We start from the raw sequence: 26,460 nt of genomic DNA, 5'->3' as shown, positions 1-26,460 counted from the left end.
CACGACGCCAGGACAGCGGAGTCAATCACCACCTTCCGGAGACACCTGAAACCCCACCTCTTTCAGGAATACCTAGGATAGGATAAAGTAATCCTTCTCACCCCCCCCCTTAAAAGATTTAGATGCACTATTGTAAAGTGGCTGTTCCACTGGATGTCTTAAGGTGAACGCACCAATTTGTAAGTCGCTCTGGATAAGAGCGTCTGCTAAATGACTTAAATGTAAATGTAAATGTGTAACTGGGCCAGTACAGTACAGCTGGGCTCTGTGTTACTATGGAAGATGTGTAACTGGCCCAGTACAGTACAGCTGGGCTCTGTGTTACTATGGAGGATGTGTAACTGGGCCAGTACAGTACAGCTGGGCTCTGTGTTACTATGGTGGATGTGTAACCGGGCCAGTACAGTACAGCTGGGCTCTGTGTTACTATGGAAGATGTGTAACCGGGCCAGTACAGTACAGCTGGGCTCTGTGTTACTATGGAAGATGTGTAACCGGGCCAGTACAGTACAGCTGGGCTCTGTTTTACTATGGAAGATGTGTAACCGGGCCAGTACAGTACAGCTGGGCTCTGTTTTACTATGGAAGATGTGTAACCGGGCCAGTACAGTACAGCTGGGCTCTGTTTTACTATGGAAGATGTGTAACCGGGCCAGTACAGTACAGCTGGGCTCTGTTATAATATGGTGGATGTGTAACCGGGCCAGCCCAGTACAGCTGGGCTCTGTGTTACTATGGAAGATGTGTAACTGGGCCAGTACAGTACAGCTGGGCTCTGTGTTACTATGGTGGATGTGTAACTGGGCCAGTACAGTACAGCTGGGCTCTGTGTTACTATGGTGGATGTGTAACCGGGCCAGCCCAGTACAGCTGGGCTCTGTGGTGTGTAAAGGGTACAAGAGTGAACACAGCACCGGAGCACAGCACACCCATAACATGATGCAGTCACCACCATTCTTGAAAATATGAAGAGTGATACTCAGTGATGTGTTGGATTTGCCTAAACACAATGCTGTGTATTCAGGACAAAAATGTCATTACTTTGCCACATTTGTTGCAGTATAACATCAGTGTCTTATTGCAAACAGGAATATTTTTTATTCTATACTGGCTTCCTTCATTTCACTCTGTCATTTAGGTTAGTATTGTGGATTAAATACAATGCTGTTGATACATCAGTTATATCACATCCAGTCACCACTGGCCTCATGGTGAAATCCCTGAATGGTTTCCTTCCATTCCGGCAACTGATTTAGGAAGAGCACTTGTAATCTTTGTAGTGTAACATTACAAATGCACCAATCTCAAAAGGATATTCAATGTTTCAAATCAATGTTCTACCAATAGGGGCCCTTTTTGGACCCTTACCTGGTCTTTGTGGTTGAGTCTGTGCTTGAAATTCACTGATCGATTTAGTGACCTATGTGGGATAAGGAGATAAGCGTTTAGTCATTTAACAATCACGGTAAACAGTATTATTGCACAGGCTGAGTCCATGTAACTTGTTACTCCTGAACTTAATGTAGGCTTGCCATAACAAAAGGGTTGACTACTTATTGACTCAAAACATTTCAGCTTTTTATGTTTTATTAATTTGTAACAATTTTGAAAAACATGATTCCACTTTGACAATATGGGGTAATGTGTGTAGGCCAATGACAACTGTATAAATCCTTATACTGTTGCACCACTCGGGAGCCCAAATGAGTGGAACTCTACAGCATTTCAATTTAATGTTTCAAGGATAAGGACATGTTTTTTCATTTTCAGTTTAGCTCACAAAATATAATTTAAAAGTATGTATTAAGGTGTCTGCAATAGAATAAATATGTCAAAATTGAATGTAGACATTAGTAAATGCATTTTTATAGCTTCCAAAATCTTTTTTTACAATGGAGGAGGAGTACCAAGATGGATGTACGGTGGCTTCATTACAATGGAGGAGGAGAGCCAAGATGGCTGTGCATTGGCTTCATTACAATGGAGGAGGATTAACAAGATAGCTGTACGGTGGCTTCATTACAATGGAGGAGGAGAGCCAAGATGACTGTGCATTGGCTTCATTACAATGGAGGAGGAGTAACAAGATAGCTGTACGGTGGCTTCATTACAATGGAGGAGGAGAGCCAAGATGGCTGTGCATTGGCTTCATTACAATGGAGGAGGAGAGCCAAGATGGCTGTGCATTGGCTTCATTACAATGGAGGAGGAGTAACAAGATAGCTGTACGGTAGCTTCATTACAATGGAGGAGGAGTAACAAGATGGCTGTACGGTGGCTTCATTACAATGGAGGAGGAGAGCCAAGATGGCTGTGCATTGGCTTCATTACAATGGAGGAGGAGAGCCAAGATGGCTGTGCATTGGCTTCATTACAATGGAGGAGGAGTAACAAGATGGCTGTACGGTGGCTTCATTACAATGGAGGAGGAGAGCCAAGATGGCTGTGCGGTGGCTTCATTACAGAGCCCCCTGTGGCTGCCAGCCTTCCAGGGTTTAGACACATCATTGGATACGTTCAGATATTTCTTCAGAATAATGCAGCACATATTCATGTTCCCCTAATCAGTTGGTTCTCTGTGAATGGGTGGCTTTTATACCTTATAGACATACTTGCAGTTATTTAGCTCAACAATGTGTAGACTAACAGTATCTCATGAAGACAACGGTAAATGTGTCCAAATTCAGGAACCAATCTTTCCTTGTAAAGATATCAGGTTTACCTCATAAAGCCAAGCATTATCACACGTGCAAATACAATGCATTCTATCCTAATGCATCACCAGACCATTATCTACCATGATGTAAAGTAACGAATATTAAATGTGTGCTTCACTGAAAATAGTTCCCAGTATGGATTTATAATATATACTGCTTTGACTCTTATAGTAAGTCTGTGTACAGTACACATACATAGAATAAATAGATTGCATTCTTGCTTAAATAATGACAGCGCTGTAAAATAAAACACGTGGTCTACCATAACTTACTTGTGCAGTGTACAACAACCAACACTAGATGGTGCTAACTGTATGATAAACAACAAGTGACACAGTCCATACAAAGTTGAACATGTCCATTCATAGTGAGCACAAGATGTTGAAAATACATATTGTTTCTATGTTTAGTGAATCTACTGCACTAGGGGTTTGATACCCAGCGGGTCCCATTACTGTTAAAAGATGAGATCTGTGATGATTACCAGGAGTGAAGTCTACCGCACTACTTATTCATCATGATTTTCAACAACAAATGTGAATATATTTTTTGCTCATAAAGCTGTTTTTCTCATTCCTCTAAGATATGCAGGTATCTTCACTTCATCTAAAACCATAGCAAAGTTATGTGAGTTATTCCACAGATTTTATGTCCAAAGTGTATTAGAGTACAATCTTAGAGAAAAAAATTGCTATACAGAACCTAAAATGGTTCTTTGGCTAGCCATATAGGAAAACCCTTTGTAGAATCCTTTTTGGAACTAGATAGAACCCTTTTGGGTTCCAGGGTAGAACCCTTTTGGGTTCCATGTTCTACAAAGGGTTCTCCTATGGGGATAGCCAAATAACCATTTTAGGTTTTAGATAAGAGTGTACAGTATGAATGAATTACCTGTACGGTTCTATTTCTGAGTTTGGATTAACAAGTGAAAACCAAACACACACAAAAAAGTATCTACCAAATGATTTACATTGAAAGATTTGTGTTAATAAAAATAATAGTTTTGTGTTTGAAAAAACGAAGTCAAGGTAGATACAGTCCATAACGCAGGTGAGTGACCCTACAATATACCTTTTCAATGTATATGCTGTGCATTGCATTACATACTCTACATAAAGCATATTTCAATGCTGTCATGACAATATGGTAAATGCAAATATGTTAACATGTATTGCTGAGGGGGTCTGAAGACATAGAATGGGACACTGAGGAAGATGGAAGGGACCAACCACATCACACTGTCCACAGCTCTGTCTGACACACTGACTGTACAACCACCACTGTGGTTGTAGTTCTGGGACAACTGTGGTGGTAGTTCTTGGAGACCTGTGGTTGTAGTTCTGGGACAACTGTGGTGGTAGTTCTTGGAGACCTGTGGTTGTAGTTCTGGGACAACTGTGGTTGTAGTTCTTGGAGACCTGTGGTTGTAGTTCTGGGACTACTGTGGTTGTAGTTCTTGGAGACCTGTGGTTGTAGTTCTGGGACAACTGTGGTTGTAGTTCTTGGAGACCTGTGGTTGTAGTTCTGGGACAACTGTAGTTGTAGTTCTGGGACAACTGTAGTTGTAGTTCTTGGAGACCTGTGGTTGTAGTTCTGGGACAACTGTGGTTGTAGTTCTAGGACAACTGTGGTGGTAGTTCTTGGAGACCTGTGGTTGTAGTTCTGGGACAACTGTGGTTGTAGTTCTTGGAGACCTGTGGTTGTAGTTCTTGGAGACCTGTGGTTGTAGTTCTGGGACAACTGTGGTTGTAGTTCTAGGACAACTGTGGTGGTAGTTCTTGGAGACCTGTGGTTGTAGTTCTGGGACAACTGTGGTTGTAGTTCTAGGACAACTGTGGTGGTAGTTCTTGGAGACCTGTGGTTGTAGTTCTGGGACTACTGTGGTTGTAGTTCTGGGACAACTGTGGTTGTTGTTCTTGGAGACCTGTGGTTGTAGTTCTGGGACAACTGTGGTTGTAGTTCTGGGACACCTGTGGTTGTAGTTCTTGGAGACCTGTGGTTGTAGTTCTGGGACAACTGTGGTTGTAGTTCTTGGAGACCTGTGGTTGTAGTTCTGGGATAACTGTGGTTGTAGTTCTTGGAGACCTGTGGTTGTAGTTCTGGGACAACTGTGGTTGTAGTTCTTGGAGACCTGTGGTTGTAGTTCTGGGACAACTGTGGTGGTAGTTCTTGGAGACCTGTGGTTGTAGTTCTTGGAGACCTGTGGTTGTAGTTCTTGGAGACCTGTGGTTGTAGTTCTGGGACAACTGTGGTTGTAGTTCTTGGAGACCTGTGGTTGTAGTTCTGGGATAACTGTGGTTGTAGTTCTTGGAGACCTGTGGTTGTAGTTCTGGGATAACTGTGGTTGTAGTTCTTGGAGACCTGTGGTTGTAGTTCTTGGAGACCTGTGGTTGTAGTTCTGGGACAGTGTTTTTCCTCTCAACATGTGAGACGGAGAACAGTCCGGTCTGCTTTTTATTCAGTAAACAAACCTACCAGTCCAGAGAGCAATAATAGACTAACGGTTCGGTCCGGGTACTAAAAGAACCATCACGATCCTGTCAACACAGAATACAGAATACAGGAGGAATATACATCCAGAACATCTCTATCAAAATTATACTTCTATGGACAAAAAGGTTAACTGACTGATAATGATATTAAGCATATCTGCTCAAAGCAAAGGGTCTGCTCATGTGCAGCACCACCACTGAGGTCTTGCTGCATACATTCCCTTCATCTCCAGAGCTACATCTACAATAGCCCTCTATCCCCTTTAAAGTGCACTACCTTAGGCTTATGGACCCTGGTCCAAAGCAGTGCACTCTATAGGAACTAGGGTGACATTTCAGACGCACACCAAAAGTCTCTGTCCATCCCCGTCCGTAGGTCATTGTATGGTGATGTCCTCAGTGGAGTCGTGCCGTCTCACTCGGGCCTTGCGGTTGTCCACCTGGGTCTGTTTCCACTTGAGCTGATGCAGCTTCTGCTGCCTCTTCTTCTCCCGGTGCCACATCTGCTCACAGTACTCGTCCATGCTCATACTAGCTGCGCCCATCATGTGCAGGTCCTTATAATTCCTGAAGAGCTGGGCGTGGCTCTGGGCGTGGCTCCCAGGACTTCCATGACTCCACCTCAGTCCTGCTCCCCCAGCCCCAGGATCAGCTGCCTTGGCCTGGGATGCTGTCATGCTCTGCTGGGGTATGACCTGGAGGTTGTAGCGGGCCAGGACCTGGGAGAAGGAGTGCTCCAGGGTGGTACAGCTGTAGAGGCCAGCGTCCTCTGGCTCCAGCCGCTGCACTAGGAGACCCCGCTTCATGTGGACCATACGATCCTCGCTCTGGAGCATCTGAACGAGGACAGCAGGGCAAGACAAGAAAAAGTTCATTATTAGATCAATATTAGTCAATATTAGCTTCTAGCCAATTGGCGACAGATTTTCATGCGGATATTCTAAACTCTGCAGATAGAAAACATCTACATTATCAGTGCATTTCAGTGCATTTACAACGTAAAGGACATCAAAAAAATTGTATTTTTTTCATGTAACAATTTTTTTCATATAAGTTTTCATGTAACAAATAAACATCTAAAAAGGTTTCCAAGGTTAAATGTGTTTCCATCTCATTTTCCACTCTTACCGATAATTTAGTCACAAAAATCTGTTGTGTAGTAATAGTGTGCTCTAGCCAGCAGCTCGCAGATAGAGCACGGGTAGGCTGTGTGGGTAGGCTGTGTGGGTAGGCTGTGCGGGTAGGCTCTGCGGGTAGGCTCTGCGGGTAGGCTGTGTGGGTAGGCTCTGCGGGTAGGCTGTGCGGGTAGGCTCTGCGGGTAGGCTCTGCGGGTAAGCTCTGCGGGTAGGCTCTGCGGGTAAGCTCTGCGGGTAGGCTGTGCGGGTAAGCTGTGCGGGTAGGCTGTGCGGGTAGGCTCTGCGGGTAGGATCTGCGGGTAAGCTCTGCGGGTAGACTGTGCGGGTAGGCTCTGCGGATAGGCTGTGTGGGTAAGCTGTGCGGGTAAGCTCTGCGGGTAGGCTGTGCGGGTAGGCTGTGCGGGTAAGCTCTGCGGGTAGGCTGTGCGGGTAGGATCTGCAGGTAGGCTGTGCGGGTAAGCTGTGTGAGTAGGCTGTGCGGGTAAGCTCTGCGGGTAGGCTGTGCGGGTAGGCTGTGCGGGTAAGCTCTGCGGGTAAGATCTGCTGGTAGGCTGTGCGGGTAAGCTGTGCGGGTAAGCTGTGCGGGTAGGCTGTGCGGGTAGGCTGTGCGGGTAGGCTCTGCGGGTAGGCTGTGCGGGTAAGCTGTGCTGGTAGTCTAGTCTATTGGATATGTGTATTTGTCAGACGGCAGTCAAGCATCGATTATCACGTCACCAGAATAAGACTGAATAAGACCCTTGATATGGATTGGAAAGGAGCATTGAAGGTCACTGTGCATTTTAAAACACCCTGTGAAGTTCATCATAACTTATTTCATCTGTAGCCTAATAAACTGCATGGTTTCCTGACGAGTCGTGTAGAGGGAGGACCACACAACATGTCATGGCTTGACTCCAAGTTTACTTCAACCACCATTTCTCTCATTATTTTACCGACAGAAAAATATTCCGCCATGTCAAACGAAGAAATGATCTGTTGGCACCTTCCTATCACCTTCCTAATACCTTCCTAATACCTTCCTATCACCTTCCTAACACCTTCCTAACACCTTCCTAATACCTTCCTAACACCTTCCTAACACCTAACACCTTCCTAACACCTTCCTAATACCTTCCTAATACCTTCCTAACACCTTCCTAATACCTTCCTAACACCTTCCTAATACCTTCCTAACACCTTCCTAATACCTTCCTAACACCTTCCTAACACCTTCCTAATACCTTCCTAATATTGAGTTCCATCCCCCTTTTTGTCCTCAGAACAGCCTCAATTCGTTGAGGGGCATGAACTCTACAAGGTGTCGAAAACATTCCACAGGGATGCTGGCCCATGTTGACTCCGGTGCAGTTCTTGACTCACTCAAACCACAGTTGTGTCAAGATGGCTGGATGTCCTTTGGGTGGTGGACCATTCTTGATACACACGGGAAACTGTTGAGCGTGAAAAAACCCAGCAGCGTAGCAGTTCTTGACACAAACCAGTGCGCCTGGTATCTACTACCAAAACCTGCTCAAAGGCACTAAATATTTAGTCTTGCCCATTCACCATCTGAATGGCACACATACACAATGAATGTCTCAAATGTCTCAAGGCTTAAAAATCCTTCTTTAACCTGTCTCCTCACCTTCATCTACACTGATTGAAGTGTATTTAACAAGAGACATCAATAAGGGATCATAGCTTTCACCTAGTCAATTTATGTCATGGAAAGAGCAGGTGTTCCTAATGTTTTGTACACTCAGTGTATAAACTTGCACTGAAACTACCTGTTTCCATCACAGCTGTCGTAAAATTAAAAAAGAATAATATGTTATGACTTTACTCGCATAAAAACTGTGGATGTAATCGTGGTTAATGATTCGGTTAAAAATGAGTGATCAATACATGTGTGTTGTATTGTTCTAATGTTGGGTACAGATGACGAGTTGATAAAGATGATCAGTTTGTGTGTTAGGTCCCAGGCCTTAGTTAGCATAAAGTTAACAAAGAGCTAACATGGAGAGATGTCCGTCTCTCACCTCTCTGCTGGTGTGAACCTGTGGTGGCTGTACTGTCCACCTGACTGTAGCTAGCTGGGACCTGGGTACACACTCTAGGAAGGTTGAGTTACTCTCCACTCCGTATACCGTCTTCACCTCCACCGACTCAGAACCTGCAAAAGAACAGGACGATGAGAGTTTTGTAGTACAGATGTAGGATCTTAATTTGAGCCAGTTTGCTACAGAAAGAAAAATAATCTTGCAGCAACAGGAAATGTGAATTATTATGTGTATTATAATACATTTATAATTTTGTAGGGTTTGATAAAAAATATTGTAAGGGAAAATCAAGCTTGACATTTCAAAGTAGAAAACTTCGAGAAGTCTAAAATACACTACAATATTTAGTTCTCCTGCCATAAGGTGATCAAATGTAGATCCTCTAGCTGTAGTCACATTCATAATAGTCTCTGTACATGATTTGAGTTCCAAGATGACATTGTAAAGTGGCTCTGGATAAGAGTGTCTGCTAAATGACTGAAATTATGTGTAGATTTGTCTTGACACAACGGGATGTGTAGATTTGTCTTGATACTACGGGATGTGTAGATTTGTCTTGACACTACGGGATGTGTAGGTTTGTCTTGATACAACGGGATATGTAGATTTGTCTTGACACTACGGGATGTGTAGATTTGTATTGACACTACGGGATGTGTATATTTGTCTTGACACTACGGGATGTGTAGATTTGTCTTGACACAACGGGATGTGTAGATTTGTCTTGACACTACGGGATGTGTAGATTTGTCTTGATACTACGGGATGTGTAGATTTGTCTTGACACTACGGGATGTGTAGATTTGTCTTGATACTACAGGATGTGTAGATTTGTCTTGATACTACAGGATGTGTAGATTTGTCTTGACACTACGGGATGTGTAGATTTGTCTTGACACTACGGGATGTGTAGATTTGTCTTGACACAACGGGATGTGTATATTTGTATTGATACAACGGGAAGTGTATATTTGTATTGATACTACGGGATGTGTAGATTTGTCTTGACACTACGGGATGTGTATATTTGACTTGATACAACGGGATGCGTATGATATCAAATCATTTAGAATTTGGGAAGGGGAGGGGGCAACTGCAACTGACTCAACGAATATACAGTATCATGAGCTAAGATGAAGCGCTAAGTGAACTACATTCATTTTTTTAAAACATTTAACTATGCAAGTCAGTTAAGAATAAATTCTTATTTTACAATGACGTCCTAGGAACAGTGGGTTAGCTGGTCTAGGAGCAGTTGGTTAACTGGTCTAGGAACAGTGGGTTAACTGGTCTAGGAACAGTGGGTTAACTGGTCTAGGAACAGTGGGTTAACTGGAACAGTGGGTTAATTGGAACAGTGGGTTAACTGGTCTAGGAACAGTGGGTTAACTAGAACAGTGGGTTAACTGGTCTAGGAACAGTGGGTTAACTGGTCTAGGAACAGGGGGTTAACTGGTCTAGGAACAGGGGGTTAACTGGTCTAGGAACAGTGGGTTAACTGGTCTAGGAACAGTGGGTTAACTGGTCTAGGAACAGTGGGTTAACTGGTCTAGGAACAGGGGGTTAACTGGTCTAGGAACAGGGGGTTAACTGGTCTAGGAACAGGGGGTTAACTGGTCTAGGAACAGTGGGTTAACTGGAACAGGGGGTTAACTGGTCTAGGAACAGTGGGTTAACTGGAACAGTGGGTTAACTGGTCTAGGAACAGTGGGTTAACTGGTCTAGGAACAGTGGGTTAACTGGAACAGTGGGTTAACTGGTCTAGGAACAGTGGGTTAACTGGTCTAGGAACAGTGGGTTAACTGGAACAGTGGGTTAACTGGTCTAGGAACAGTGGGTTAACTGGAACAGTGGGTTAACTGGTCTAGGAACAGTGGGTTAACTGGTCTAGGAACAGTGGGTTAACTGGTCTAGGAACAGTGGGTTAACTGGTCTAGGAACAGTGGGTTAACTGGTCTAGGAACAGTGGGTTAACTGGAACAGTGGGTTAACTGGTCTAGGAGCAGTGGGTTACCTGTCTTGTTCAGGGGCAGAACGACAGATTTCTATCTTGTCAGCTCTGTGATTCAAGCCAGCAACCTTTCGGTTACTGGCCCAACGCTCTAACCACTAGGCTGCCTTCCACCCCTAGTCACATTAGACATGGTCATAGGAGCCTTGTGAAACTGAGATGAGTTACATCAGACATGGTCATAGGAGCCTAGTGAACTGAGATGAGTCACATCAGACATGGTCATAGGAGCCTAGTGAAACTGAGATGAGTTACATCAGACATGGTCATAGGAGCCTTGTGAAACTGAGATGAGTTACATCAGACATGGTCATAGGAGCCTTGTGAAACTGAGATGATATACTGTATTATGAGCTAAGTTAATATTAGTTAAGTTACCTAGTGAACTGAGGCTGGCTGGCTGATGCTAGCTGCAACCAGAGACATACAGTACATATCATAGACAGACATATAAACATTTAGTGTTCATTTCTGTAACTTGTCCTACATTGCAACACTGGCTCATTGTAGCCCTGCACACACACACACACACACACACACCGTCTTCTGCGTCGTAACACTGGCTCATCGGATCCCCGTGTTTCACGTCCTGGCGCCGAGCTCGCCTGAGGAGATAAGATAGCAGAGAGTCTGGGTGTCATATTCATGTCATAATTCTGACAGCTTTAGACTGTGGCAGTAAGTTTGTTTGTTCATTTGTTTAGAACCCCCTTAGCTGTTGATTTGGCAACAGCAACTCTTCCCGTGGCTTCACAAACAATAAAATACAACATGATACAATACAACATGATACAATACTACATGATACAATACTACATGATACCATACAACACAACATGATACAATACAACACAACATGATACAATACAACACAACATGATACAATACAACATGATACAACACAACATGATACAACACAACATGATACAACACAACATGATACAATACAACACAACATGATACAATACAACATGATACAATACAACACGATACAATACAACACGATACAATACAACATGATACAACACAACATGATACAACACAACATGATACAACACAACATGATACAACACAACATGATACAACACAACATGATACAACACAACAATACAACATGATACAATACAACATGATACAATACAACATGATACAATACAACATGATACAATACAACATGATACAACACAACATGATACAACACAACATGATACAACACAACATGATACAACACAACATGATACAACACAACATGATACAATACAACACAACATGATACAATACAACATGATACAATACAACACAACATGATACAACACAACATGATACAACACAACATGATACAACACAACATGATACAACACAACATGATACAACACAACATGATACAACACAACATGATACAACACAACATGATACAACACAACATGATACAATACAACATGATACAATACAACACAACATGATACAATACAATACAACATGATACAACACAACATGATACAATACAACACAACATGATACAATACAACACAACATGATACAATACAACATGATACAATACAACATGATACAATACAACATGATACAATACGATACAATACAACACAACATGATACAACACAACATGATACAATACAACACAACATGATACAATACAACACAACATGATACAATACAACATGATACAATACAACACAACATGATACAATACAACATGATACAATACAACACGATACAATACAACATGATACAATACAACACAACATGATACAATACAACACAACATGATACAATACAACACAACATGATACAATACAACATGATACAATACAACACGATACAATACAACATGATACAATACAACATGATACAATACAACACAACATGATACAATACAACACAACATGATACAATACAACATGATACAATACAACACAACATGATACAATACAACATGATACAATACAACACAACATGATACAATACAACACAACATGATACAATACAACATGATACAATACAACATGATACAATACAACATGATACAATACAACACAACATGATACAATACAACACAACATGATACAACACAACATGATACAATACAACACAACATGAAACAATACAACACAACATGATACAATACAACACAATACAATACAACACAATACAACATGATACAACACAACATGATACAATACAACACAACATGATTCAATACAACACAACATGATACAATACAACACAACATGATACAATACAACACAATACAATACAACATGATACAATACAACACAACATGATACAATACAACACAACATGATACAACACAACACAACATGATACAATACAACACAACATGATACAATACAACACAACATGATACAATACAACACAACATGATACAATACAACATGATACAATACAACATGATACAATACAACATGATACAATACAACATGATACAACATGATACAATACAACATGATACAACATGATACAATACAACATGATACAACATGATACAACATGATACAATACAACATGATACAACATGATACAATACAACATGATACAACATGATACAACATGATACAATACAACATGATACAACATGATACAACATGATACAACATGATATGATACAACATGATACAATACAACATGATACAACATGATACAATACAACATGATACAATACAACATGATACAACATGATACAATACAACACAACATGATACAATACAACATGATACAACATGATACAATACAATACAACATGATACAATACAACACAACATGATACAATACAACACAACATGATACAATACAACACAACATGATACAATATGACACAACATGATACAATATGACACAATACAACACAACATGATACAATACAACACAACATGATACAATATGACACAATACAACACAACATGATACAATACAACACAACATGATACAATACAACACAACATGATACAATATGACACAATACAACACAACATGATACAATACAACACAACATGATACAATATGACACAACATGATACAATATGACACAATACAACACAACATGATACAATACAACACAACATGATACAATACAACACAACATGATACAATACAACACAACATGATACAATATGACACAATACAACACAACATGATACAATACAACACAACATGATACAATACAACATGATACAATACAACACAATACAATAAAACACAATACAACATGATACAACACGATACAACACGATACAACACGATACAACACGATACAATATGACACAATACAATACAACACAATACAACATGATACAATACAACACAACATGATACAATACAACATGATACAATACAACATGATACAACATGATACAATACAACACAACATGATACAATACAACATGATACAATACAACATGATACAACATGATACAATACAACATGATACAATACAACATGATACAATACAACATGATACAACATGATACAATACAACACAACATGATACAATACAACATGATACAATACAACATGATACAATACAACATGATACAACATGATACAATACAACACAACATGATACAATACAACATGATACAATACAACACAACATGATACAATACAACATGATACAATACAACACAACATGATACAATACAACATGATACAATACAACATGATACAATACAACACAACATGATACAATACAACACAACATGATACAATACAACACAACATGATAGAATACAATACAACATGATACAATACAACATGATACAATACAACACAACATGATACAATACAACACAACATGATACAATACAACACAACATGATAGAATACAATACAACATGATACAACACAACATGATACAATACAACACAACATGATACAATACAACACAACATGATACAACACAACATGATACAATACAACATGATACAATACAACACAACATGATACAATACAACATGATACAATACAATACAACATGATACAACACAACATGATACAATACAACATGATACAATACAACATGATACAATACAACACAACATGATACAATACAACATGATACAATACAACATGATACAATACAACATGATACAATACAACATGATACAATACAACATGATACAATACAACATGATACAATACAACATGATACAATACGATACAATACAACACAACATGATACAACACAACATGATACAATACAACACAACATGATACAATACAACACAACATGATACAATACAACATGATACAATACAACACAACATGATACAATACAACACAACATGATACAATACAACATGATACAATACAACACGATACAATACAACATGATACAATACAACACAACATGATACAATACAACATGATACAATACAACACAACATGATACAATACAATACAACATGATACAACACAACATGATACAATACAACACAACATGATACAATACAACATGATACAATACAACATGATACAATACAACATGATACAATACAACATGATACAATACAACACAACATGATACAATACAACATGATACAATACAACACAACATGATACAATACAACACAACATGATACAATACAACACAACATGATACAATACAACACAACATGATACAATACAACACAATACAACACAATACAACATGATACAACACAACATGATACAATACAACACAACATGATACAATACAACACAACATGATACAACACAACACAACATGATACAACACAACACAACATGATACAATACAACACAACATGATACAATACAACACAACATGATACAATACAACATGATACAATACAACACAACATGATACAATACAACATGATACAATACAACATGATACAACATGATACAATACAACATGATACAACATGATACAATACAACATGATACAACATGATACAACATGATACAACATGATACAATACAACATGATACAACATGATACAATACAACATGATACAATACAACATGATACAACATGATACAATACAACACAACATGATACAATACAACATGATACAATACAACATGATACAACATGATACAACACGATACAACACGATACAATATGACACAATACAATACAATACAATACAATACAACACAACATGATACAATACAACATGATACAATACAACATGATACAACACGATACAACACGATACAACACGATACAATATGACACAATACAATACAATACAACATGATACAATACAACATGATACAATACAACATGATACAACATGATACAATACAACACAACATGATACAATACAACATGATACAATACAACATGATACAACATGATACAATACAACATGATACAATACAACATGATACAACATGATACAATACAACACAACATGATACAATACAACACAACATGATACAATACAACATGATACAACATGATACAATACAACACAACATGATACAATACAACATGATACAATACAACATGATACAATACAACATGATACAACATGATACAATACAACACAATACAATACAACATGATACAATACAACATGATACAACATGATACAATACAACATGATACAATACAACATGATACAATACAACACAATACAATACAACATGATACAATACAACATGATACAACATGATACAATATGATACAACACAGCATGATACAATACAACATGATACAATACAACATGATACAATACAACATGATACAATACAACACAATACAATACAACATGATACAATACAACATGATACAACATGATACAATATGATACAACACAGCATGATACAATACAACATGATACAACATGATACAATATGATACAACACAGCATGATACAATACAACATGATACAATACAACATGATACAATACAACATGATACAATACAACACAATACAATACAACATGATACAATACAACATGATACAACATGATACAATATGATACAACACAGCATGATACAATACAACATGATACAACACAGCATGATACAATACAACATGATACAATACAACATGACACAATACAACACAACATGATACAATACAACATGATACAATACAACATGATACAATACAACATGATACAATACAACATGATACAACACAGCATGATACAATACAACATGATACAATACAACATGACACAATACAATACAACATGATACAATACAACATGATACAATACAACATGATACAATACAACATGATACAACACAACATGATACAACACAACATGATACAATACAACATGATACAATACAACACAACATGATACAATACAACATGATACAATACAACATGATACAATACAACATGATACAATACAACATGATACAATACAACATGATACAATACAACATGATACAATACAACATGATACAATACAACATGATACAATACAACATGATACAACACAACATGATACAACACAATACAACATGATACAATAAAATACAATACAACACAACGATACTTTATTATACATATGTTACATTTATGTTGTGTCTTTTATTGTGTCTTTCTTTAACACAGTAATAAGATAATAGCAAGACTCTTAAATGTTAGATGTTATTGTTATGTTAAATTGTATGTTTGATGTTATTGGTTTTCTACTATAATAGTAAAAAGACTGGATGTGGAGATCAATATTGCTGTGTTGCCCTTTTAAACTAAGTAGAGTAGTTACCTCTTGTTGCTGGTGAAGTATCGGTTGCATGTGTTCCCATCCCAGGCACAGTAAGGGTCTCTGGCCAGACAGCAGTCAGCACAGTCTCTACCGTACAGCTCACACCGCTGCAGTGGTAACTGGACCACTCCCTCGTCACTGCTCACATACACCTGTTGCTGTAGACACACAAACAGGGGAGAGGATTTAACTCAATTGAATGTACTTTTAATTAATGTAATTGATTCCTATTGAATTGTCATAGTGCTGCTAAAAGTGCCACAGTAAAGATCCTCCTCTACACCCTCTCAGGGCTGGACGTCTCAGGCTCTGCCTCCTCTCCACCCTCTCAGGGCTGGGCGTCTCAGGCTCTGCCTCCTCTCCACCCTCTCAGTGCTGGGCGTCTCAGGCTCTGCCTCCTCTCCTCCCTCTCAGGGCTGGGCGTCTCAGGCTCTGCCTCCTCTCCACCCTCTCAGGGCTGGGCGTCTCAGGCTCTGCCTCCTCTCCACCCTCTCAGGGCTGGGCGTCTCAGGCTCTGCCTCCTCTCCACCCTCTCAGGGCTGGGCGTCTCAGGCTCTGCCTCCTCTCCACCCTCTCAGGGCTGGGCGTCTCAGGCTCTGCCTCCTCTCCACCCTCTCAGGGCTGGGCGTCTCAGGCTCTGCCTCCTCTCCACCCTCTCAGGGCTGGGCGTCTCAGGCTCTGCCTCCTCTCCACCCTCTCAGGGCTGGGCGTCTCAGGCTCTGCCTCCTCTCCACCCTCTCAGGGCTGGGCGTCTCAGGCTCTGCCTCCTCTCCTCCCTCTCAGGGCTGGGCGTCTCAGGCTCTGCCTCCTCTCCACCCTCTCAGGGCTGGGCGTCTCAGGCTCTGCCTCCTCTCCTCCCTCTCAGGGCTGGGCGTCTCAGGCTCTGCCTCCTCTCCACCCTCTCAGGGCTGGGCGTCTCAGGCTCTGCCTCCTCTCCACCCTCTCAGGGCTGGGCGTCTCAGGCTCTGCCTCCTCTCCACCCTCTCAGTGCTGGGCGTCTCAGGCTCTGCCTCCTCTCCACCCTCTCAGGGCTGGGCGTCTCAGGCTCTGCCTCCTCTCCACCCTCTCAGGGCTGGGCGTCTCAGGCTCTGCCTCCTCTCCTCCCTCTCAGGGCTGGGCGTCTCAGGCTCTGCCTCCTCTCCACCCTCTCAGGGCTGGGCGTCTCAGGCTCTGCCTCCTCTCCACCCTCTCAGGGCTGGGCATCTCAGGCTCTTCCTCCCAGGGAAGACCTGCCTGCTCAAAGACCTCCCCATCAAGGTTGACAACTCCACGGTGTCCCCCTCCCAGAGTGCTAAGAACCTTGGAGTGATCCCTGTCGTTCTCTGCAAACATCAAAGCAGTGATTCGCTCCTGCAGGTTCATGCTCTACAACATCTGTAGAGGACAACCCTTCCTCACACAGGAAGAGACACAGGTCCTAATCCAGGCACTTGTCATCTCCCGTCTGAACTACTGCAACTCTCTGTTTGTCATCAAACCCCTGCAACTTATCCAGAATGCTGACATGGTGTTCAACCTTCCCAAGTTCTCCCACTCCGCTCCTCCGTACACTCCACTGACTTCCAGTCCAAGTTCACATCCACTAGAAGACTATGGTGCTTAGCTATGGAACAGCAAGAGGAACTGCCCCTCCCTACCTTCAGGCTATGCTCAAACACTACACTCCAACCCGAGCACTCCATTCTGCCATCTCTGGTCTCTTGACCCTCCCGCCCCTACAGGAGGGCAGCTCCCGCTCAGCCCAGCCAAAGCTTTTCTCTGTCCTGTCACCCCCAATGGTGGAAGCAGCAGAGTCCCTGTCCATCTTCCCGAAAACCTCTGAAACCCTACCTCTTCAAAGAGTATCTACCCCCAAGCCATTAGACTGCTGAGTATTTAATCAAATGACCCAGACTGGTTCATTTGACTCATCGCCCCTTTGTTTTACAGTGCTGCTTCTCTTTTGTTATTATCTATAGTCACTTTACCCCTACCTACTGTACATGTACAAATCACCTTAACTAACCAGTACCCCCCTGCTGTATATAGCCTCATTATTGGGGCGGCAGGGTAGCCTAGTGGTTAGAGTGTTGGACTAGTAACTGAAAGTTCAAATCCCCTAACCCACTCTTCCTAGACCAGTTAACCCACTGTTCCTAGACCAGTTAACCCACTGTTCCTAGGCAGTCATTGAAAATAAGAATTTGTTCTTAACTGACTTGCCTTGATAAATAAAGGTAAAATAAATAATTGATATTTTATTGTGTTACCTTTTTATTATTATATTTTTTACTTTAGTTTATTTAGTAAATATATTCTAACTATATTTCTTGAACTAATTGTGTAGTCTAGAGCGATTTTCTAGGTTAGCTAGCCAGCTATTGTCGTTCTCCTACACAACGTAACGTAACCAACACTGCTAGCTAGCCAGCTAGCTCCCGATAAGCAGCATTGTAGAAACTTCACACTCAACGGTACGACTTGATTAGGGTAGTGTCAACAACGCAGCTAGCCTACCCCAGCAGTACTCTATCATTTTAATCATTTTAGTCAATTAGATTCTTGCTACGTAAGCTTAACTTTCTGAACATTCGAGACGTGTAGTCCACTTGTCATTCCAATCTCCTCTGCATTAGCGTAGCCTCTTCTCTAGCCTGTCAACTATGTGTCTGTCTATCCCTGTTCTCTCCTCTCTGCACAGACCATACAAACGCTCCACACCGCATGGCCGCAGCCACCCTAATCTGGTGGTCCCAGCGCGCACGACCCACGTGGAGTTCCAGGTCTCCGGTAGCCTCTGGAACTGCCGATCTGCGGCCAACAAGGCAGAGTTCATCTCAGCCTATGTCTCCCTCCAGTCCCTCGACTTCTTGGCTCTGACGGAAACATGGATCACCACAGACAACACCGCTACTCCTACTGCTCTCTCTTCGTCCGCCCACGTGCTCTCGCACACCCCGAGAGCTTCTGGTCAGCGGGGTGGTGGCACCGGATCCTCATCTCTCCCAAGTGGTCATTCTCTCTTTCTCCCCTTACCCATCTGTCTATCGCCTCCTTTGAATTCCATGCTGTCACAGTTACCAGCCCTTTCAAGCTTAACATCCTTATCATTTATCGCCCTCCAGGTTCCCTCGGAGAGTTCATCAATGAGCTTGATGCCTTGATAAGCTCCTTTCCTGAGGACGGCTCACCTCTCACAGTTCTGGGCGACTTTAACCTCCCCACGTCTACCTTTGACTCATTCCTCTCTGCCTCCTTCTTTCCACTCCTCTCCTCTTTTGACCTCACCCTCTCACCTTCCCCCCTACTCACAAGGCAGGCAATACGCTCGACCTCATCTTTACTAGATGCTGTTCCTCCACTAACCTCATTGCAACTCCCCTCCAAGTCTCCGACCACTACCTTGTATCCTTTTCCCTCTCGCTCTCATCCAACACTTCCCACACTGCCCCTACTCGGATGGTATCGCGCCGTCCCAACCTTCGCTCTCTCTCCCCCGCTACTCTCTCCTCTTCCATCCTATCATCTCTTCCCTCTGCTCAAACCTTCTCCAACCTATCTCCTGATTCTGCCTCCTCAACCCTCCTCTCCTCCCTTTCTGCATCCTTTGACTCTCTATGTCCCCTATCCTCCAGGCCGGCTCGGTCCTCCCCTCCCGCTCCGTGGCTCGACGACTCATTGCGAGCTCACAGAACAGGGCTCCGGGCAGCCGAGCGGAAATGGAGGAAAACTCGCCTCCCTGCAGACCTGGCATCCTTTCACTCCCTCCTCTCTACATTTTCCTCCTCTGTCTCTGCTGCTAAAGCCACTTTCTACCACTCTAAATTCCAAGCATCTGCCTCTAACCCTAGGAAGCTCTTTGCCACCTTCTCCTCCCTCTTGAATCCTCCTCCCCTCCCCCCTCCTCCCTCTCTGCAGATGACTTCGTCAACCATTTTGAAAAGAAGGTCGACGACATCCGATCCTCGTTTGCTAAGTCAAACGACACCGCTGGTTCTGCTCACACTGCCCTACCCTGTGCTCTGACCTCTTTCTCCCCTCTCTCTCCAGATGACATCTCGCGTCTTGTGACGGCCGGCCGCCCAACAACCTGCCCGCTTGACCCTATCCCCTCCTCTCTTCTCCAGACCATCTCCGGGGACCTTCTCCCTTACCTCACCTCGCTCATCAACTCATCCCTGACCGCTGGCTACGTCCCTCCCGTCTTCAAGAGAGCGAGAGTTGCACCCCTTCTGAAAAACCTACACTCGATCCCTCCGATGTCAACAACTACAGACCAGTATCCCTTCTTTCTTTTCTCTCCAAAACTCTTGAACGTGCCGTCCTTGGCCAGCTCTCCCGCTATCTCTCTCAGAATGACCTTCTTGATCCAAATCAGTCAGGTTTCAAGACTAGTCATTCAACTGAGACTGCTCTTCTCTGTATCACGGAGGCGCTCCGCACTGCTAAAGCTAACTCTCTCTCCTCTGCTCTCATCCTTCTAGACCTATCGGCTGCCTTCGATACTGTGAACCATCAGATCCTCCTCTCCACCCTCTCCGAGTTGGGCATCTCCGGCGCGGCCCACGCTTGGATTGCGTCCTACCTGACAGGTCGCTCCTACCAGGTGGCGTGGCGAGAATCCGTCTCCTCACCACGTGCTCTCACCACTGGTGTCCCCCAGGGCTCTGTTCTAGGCCCTCTCCTATTCTCGCTATACACCAAGTCACTTGGCTCTGTCATAACCTCACATGGTCTCTCCTATCATTGCTATGCAGACGACACACAATTAATCTTCTCCTTTCCCCCTTCTGACGACCAGGTGGCGAATCGCATCTCTGCATGTCTGGCAGACATATCAGTGTGGATGACGGATCATCACCTCAAGCTGAACCTCGGCAAGACGGAGCTGCTCTTCCTCCCGGGAAGGACTGCCCGTTCCATGATCTCGCCATCACGGTTGACAACTCCATTGTGTCCTCGTCCCAGAGCGCTAAGAACCTTGGCGTGATCCTGGACAACACCCTGTCGTTCTCAAATAACATCAAGGCGGTGGCCCGTTCCTGTAGGTTCATGCTCTACAACATCCGCAGAGTACGACCCTGCCTCACACAGGAAGCGGCGCAGGTCCTAATCCAGGCACTTGTCATCTCCCGTCTGGATTACTGCAACTCGCTGTTGGCTGGGCTCCCTGCCTGTGCCATTAAACCCCTACAACTCATCCAGAACGCCGCAGCCCGTCTGGTGTTCAACCTTCCCAAGTTCTCTCACGTCACCCCGCTCCTCCGCTCTCCACTGGCTTCCAGTTGAAGCTCGCATCCGCTACAAGACCATGGTGCTTGCCTACGGAGCTGTGAGGGGAACGGCACCTCACTACCTCCAGGCTCTGATCAGGCCCTACACCCAAACAAGGGCACTGCGTTCATCCACCTCTGGCCTGCTCGCCTCCCTACCACTGAGGAAGTACAGTTCCCGCTCAGCCCAGTCAAAACTGTTCGCTGCTCTGGCCCCCCAATGGTGGAACAAACTCCCTCACGACGCCAGGACAGCGGAGTCAATCACCACCTTCCGGAGACACCTGAAACCCCACCTCTAAGGAATACCTAGGATAGGATAAAGTAATCCTTCTCCCCTCCCCCCTTAAAAGACCTAGATGCACTATTGTAAAGTGGCTGTTCCACTGGATGTCATAAGGTGAAAGCACCAATTTGTAAGTCGCTCTGGATAAGAGCGTCTGCTAAATGACTTAAATGTAAATGTAAATGTAAAACTGCGTTGTTGGTTAAGGGTTTGTAAAGTAAGCATTTATCGACGCATGTGACAATAAAATGTAATGTGATTTGATGTATTTAAAACATTTACACATAGAATCTGGATTTGATGTCTCTTCCCAACGTACTCTGAGAGGAGTCTACTGCTGGAGAAACTATGTGTAAACAGTTCCTATACGCAAATCAATCATCTATTTGTTTGTAATCATTACTGGAATGGTATGTTACTGCTACATTTACTATTAACTGAGGATGACCACCCACACACACGTACACACACGTACACACGCGTACACACACACACTCGCACACAGCAGACTTACTCTTTTGGTAGACAGCTCCATGTTAAGGATGGGGGCCTGAGTCTGCAGGATCAGAACACAATGGTTTAACACACAGGTCGACATCACACAAGACAATATTTTGTGTGTGTGTGTGTGCACGTGTGTGTGTGTGTGTGTACGGATGTGTCCACGCGTGTGTGTGCGTGTGTGTGTGTGTGTGTGTTCTGCTCTAGAGAATCCACATACCAAGGCTCACCATTACCAACATCATCGCAGAGGTTCATTTAAACATGGTGTCATTGGGAGTCAGTGACCCCTGACAGTCCAAGTGAGCTGCATCCTATTCAGATAGCCTTTAGAGGGATGGGGACGATAACCTTGCTATCATATGTCTCCTCACATACACACATTCTCTTAGCTAGCTAGCTAACTCTCTGCCAGGCGCAGGCCACACACACACTCACGCACACACACACATTCTCTTAGCTAGCTAGCTAACTCTCACACACGCACTGAGACACACACACACACACACACACATGCTGACACACACACACGGACCTCAGTTCTTCCCTCAGGAAGACTCATTGCCACTCTCAAACTCTGTGTATTAACCCCAACCCAGTCTAATGAGCTATGTGGTTAACATCCTACCCAAGGCCTGACACTGCCAGGTCATATCGAAGTCAACCCTCCCCCCTAAAACCTCCCATGTTAAACCCAATGATGTCATGTATAAGTATGTTTGTGGTTCAACCCTATCCAACGAGGATACGGTCAGGTTTTTGTCTTAGTCGGAGCACGTATTCACAAAGATCAGGTCCCCGTGTCCATAGGATCTTATTCATTATGAAAGGCAAAAACCGGATTCCTAGATCAACGTCTCCTACTCTGAGACTCTGACTGTGAATACTGGCCCTGACATTCATCCTCTTGTTTGTTAAGAGAGGATTATGCAGCTTAACTCCAACAAATACACACGGCCATCTTGTCCTGTGTTGTTGTTGTTCCACACTTCGCTCCCTGTTCTCTTCTTCCCTAATAGGAGATAGTCTGTCTATTTATTTGGGAGACCCTGGGAAAAAATGGGTCTGTATCTGCTTTTCCTCTTAGGGGGTTAGTTGGTTATTTTGGTCAAGTATGTGATTGCCCCAATGGAAACAACAGTCAGTGCAGATCTCAGAACAGATGACACGGCAGGCAGGTCATCTCCATGCCCCCAGGCCTTAATGCCTAGTTCCTAGGCTTTATCTCCTAGCCCCTAGGCATTATCTCATAGTCCCTACCCCTAGGCCTTATCTCCTAGTACCTAGGCCTTATCTCCTAGTCCCTACCCCTAGGCCTTGTCTCCTAGTTCCTACCCCTAGGCCTTGTCTCCTAGTCCCTAGGCCTTATATCCTAGTCCCTACCCCTAGGCCTTGTCTCCTAGTTCCTACTCCTAGGCCTTGTCTCCTAGTCTCTAGGCCTTATCTCCTAGTCCCTACCCCTAGGCCTTATCTCCTAGCCCCTAGGCCTTATCTCCTAGTCCCTACCACTAGGCCTTATCTCCTAGTCCTTACCCCTAGGAACTCCTGTAGATCTGAGAGAATTTGATTGGCATACTATGGTGGAATTTCCTATTAGTCTATCAAATTGCTAGCAGTCTATAATTCTAACATAGTCTATCAGAGGACAAGGTAGAGCTACTATTACCTATTCATTTCTGTCAGATCTACATGTACTTCCTGTGAGGTACAGTAAATGTTTCCGGACTGGGCCTATTTCAGATGTACTTCCTGTGAGGTACAGTAAATGTTTCTGGACTGGGCCTATTTCAGATGTACTTCCTGTGAGGTACAGTAAATGTTTCTGGACTGGGCCTATTTCAGATGTACTTCCTGTGAGGTACAGTAAATGTTTCTGGACTGGGCCTATTTCAGATGTACTTCCTGTGAGGTACAGTAAATGTTTCTGGACTGGGCCTATTTCAGATGTACTTTCTATTCCTCCTGAAGTTGAAACTTTAGCAGTTTAATCGTCTGAGTTGGTAAAAGGGTTGGGGGTCAATTCCATTTAAATTCAATTCATAAAATAAACCACATTCAAAATCTACATATTCTTCATTGAAAAGGATTGAAGAAGATTGTAATTGTAATTTCAGTGTCCTTCCTGAATTGAGAGGTATTGAAATGGAATGAATTGACCCCAACTTTGGTTGGTAGTAGAACACAGCAGAGAAGATGTTATGGTTAATTAAACCCTAGCAGGCATCTCACCTGAAAGACAATCAGCTCCTCCAGAATGATCTCCTCAGTCTCCCAGTTGTCTTTGGGGACAGACACCACTTTTAGCACCTTGCCATCATCTGAAGAGGAGGGAGAAAAGCAGGAAGTAACTGAGCGACAGGTGTGTATATGATTTTCCTACGCAGGTAACAACAACAAATTACACTTGATGTCTTATACAGCAAGTTACCGTCAAATGAAAACGGTGGGTTAAAAGTCCCTATGTCATAGCAACCACCCTGTCTGACCAACCTGCCTGACTGACTAACCACTCTGCCTGACTAACCACCCTGTCTGACCAACCTGCCTGACTAACCACCCTGTCTGACCAACCTGCCTGACTAACCACCCTGTCTGACCAACCTGCCTGACTGACTAACCACCCTGTCTGACCAACCTGCCTGACTAACCACCCTGTCTGACCAACCTGCCTGACTAACCACCCTGTCTGACCAACCTGCCTGACTGACTAACCACCCTGTCTGACCAACCTGCCTGACTGACTTTAAAATATTTAACCTCAATGGGTGACCAGAGGTCATAGCAACGTTCCCACCAAGAGGAGAGCCTTCAGACAGAGAGAGCTCAGCTATCTACCTCAGCTTGATGAATGACTCCGTGTCTTAGTGCTAATGCTAGTAAATCACAGGATTCCATTCATCTCACCAGACATTCGCTTGCCTTGATTAGCCACACTCATAATACGGACACAATTCACTATGCTTTAATTCAAGTGATGAGAATCTCAATGGAAAATACTCAAAACTGAAGCCTGTTGATCTGATGATTGCCGACCAACAGCAGAGTCTTGACTCTGAGATCCACCAGGGTTCAGACAGAGAGGATTGAATGTCAGAGTGCAGGGCTACGGAACAGTGATCACACTAAGGTGAGCTGGGCCGTTGGAGCCCAACATGGCCTGGTTCATCAGTCTCAGACGTAGATTAGTTGTTGAGCCACAGGAAAGTTCCCACGGTAACCCTTTCCCCAGGATAATGACTCCCCGCCCTGGGACCATCCTGACATTATCGTGAAGAACCAACACTGCCAGTCCTC

General features: G+C 43.1%; 1 protein-coding gene across 1 annotated transcript in view; it reads right to left on the bottom strand.

The window, feature by feature from the left end:
* Positions 1–1,569: 1,569 nt before the first annotated feature.
* LOC115125417 (semaphorin-3D-like) overlaps positions 1,570–26,460 on the bottom strand; it is a 158,682-nt gene continuing 133,791 nt past the window's right edge. Inside the window, exons 13-18 of the mRNA XM_065004325.1 lie at positions 25,396–25,484; positions 23,180–23,221; positions 17,128–17,285; positions 10,936–11,000; positions 8,364–8,497; positions 1,570–6,045 (exon numbers count right to left, since the gene is read on the bottom strand). Of these exons, the coding sequence (XP_064860397.1) occupies positions 5,587–6,045; positions 8,364–8,497; positions 10,936–11,000; positions 17,128–17,285; positions 23,180–23,221; positions 25,396–25,484 (947 nt within the window). The 3' untranslated portion in view covers positions 1,570–5,586. The remainder of the gene's footprint in view (positions 6,046–8,363; positions 8,498–10,935; positions 11,001–17,127; positions 17,286–23,179; positions 23,222–25,395; positions 25,485–26,460) is intronic.

This window comes from Oncorhynchus nerka, linkage group LG2, assembly GCF_034236695.1.
Source record: "Oncorhynchus nerka isolate Pitt River linkage group LG2, Oner_Uvic_2.0, whole genome shotgun sequence".
NCBI classification, from domain to species: domain Eukaryota; kingdom Metazoa; phylum Chordata; class Actinopteri; order Salmoniformes; family Salmonidae; genus Oncorhynchus; species Oncorhynchus nerka.
This window is presented reverse-complemented; position numbering and strand designations above follow the sequence as displayed.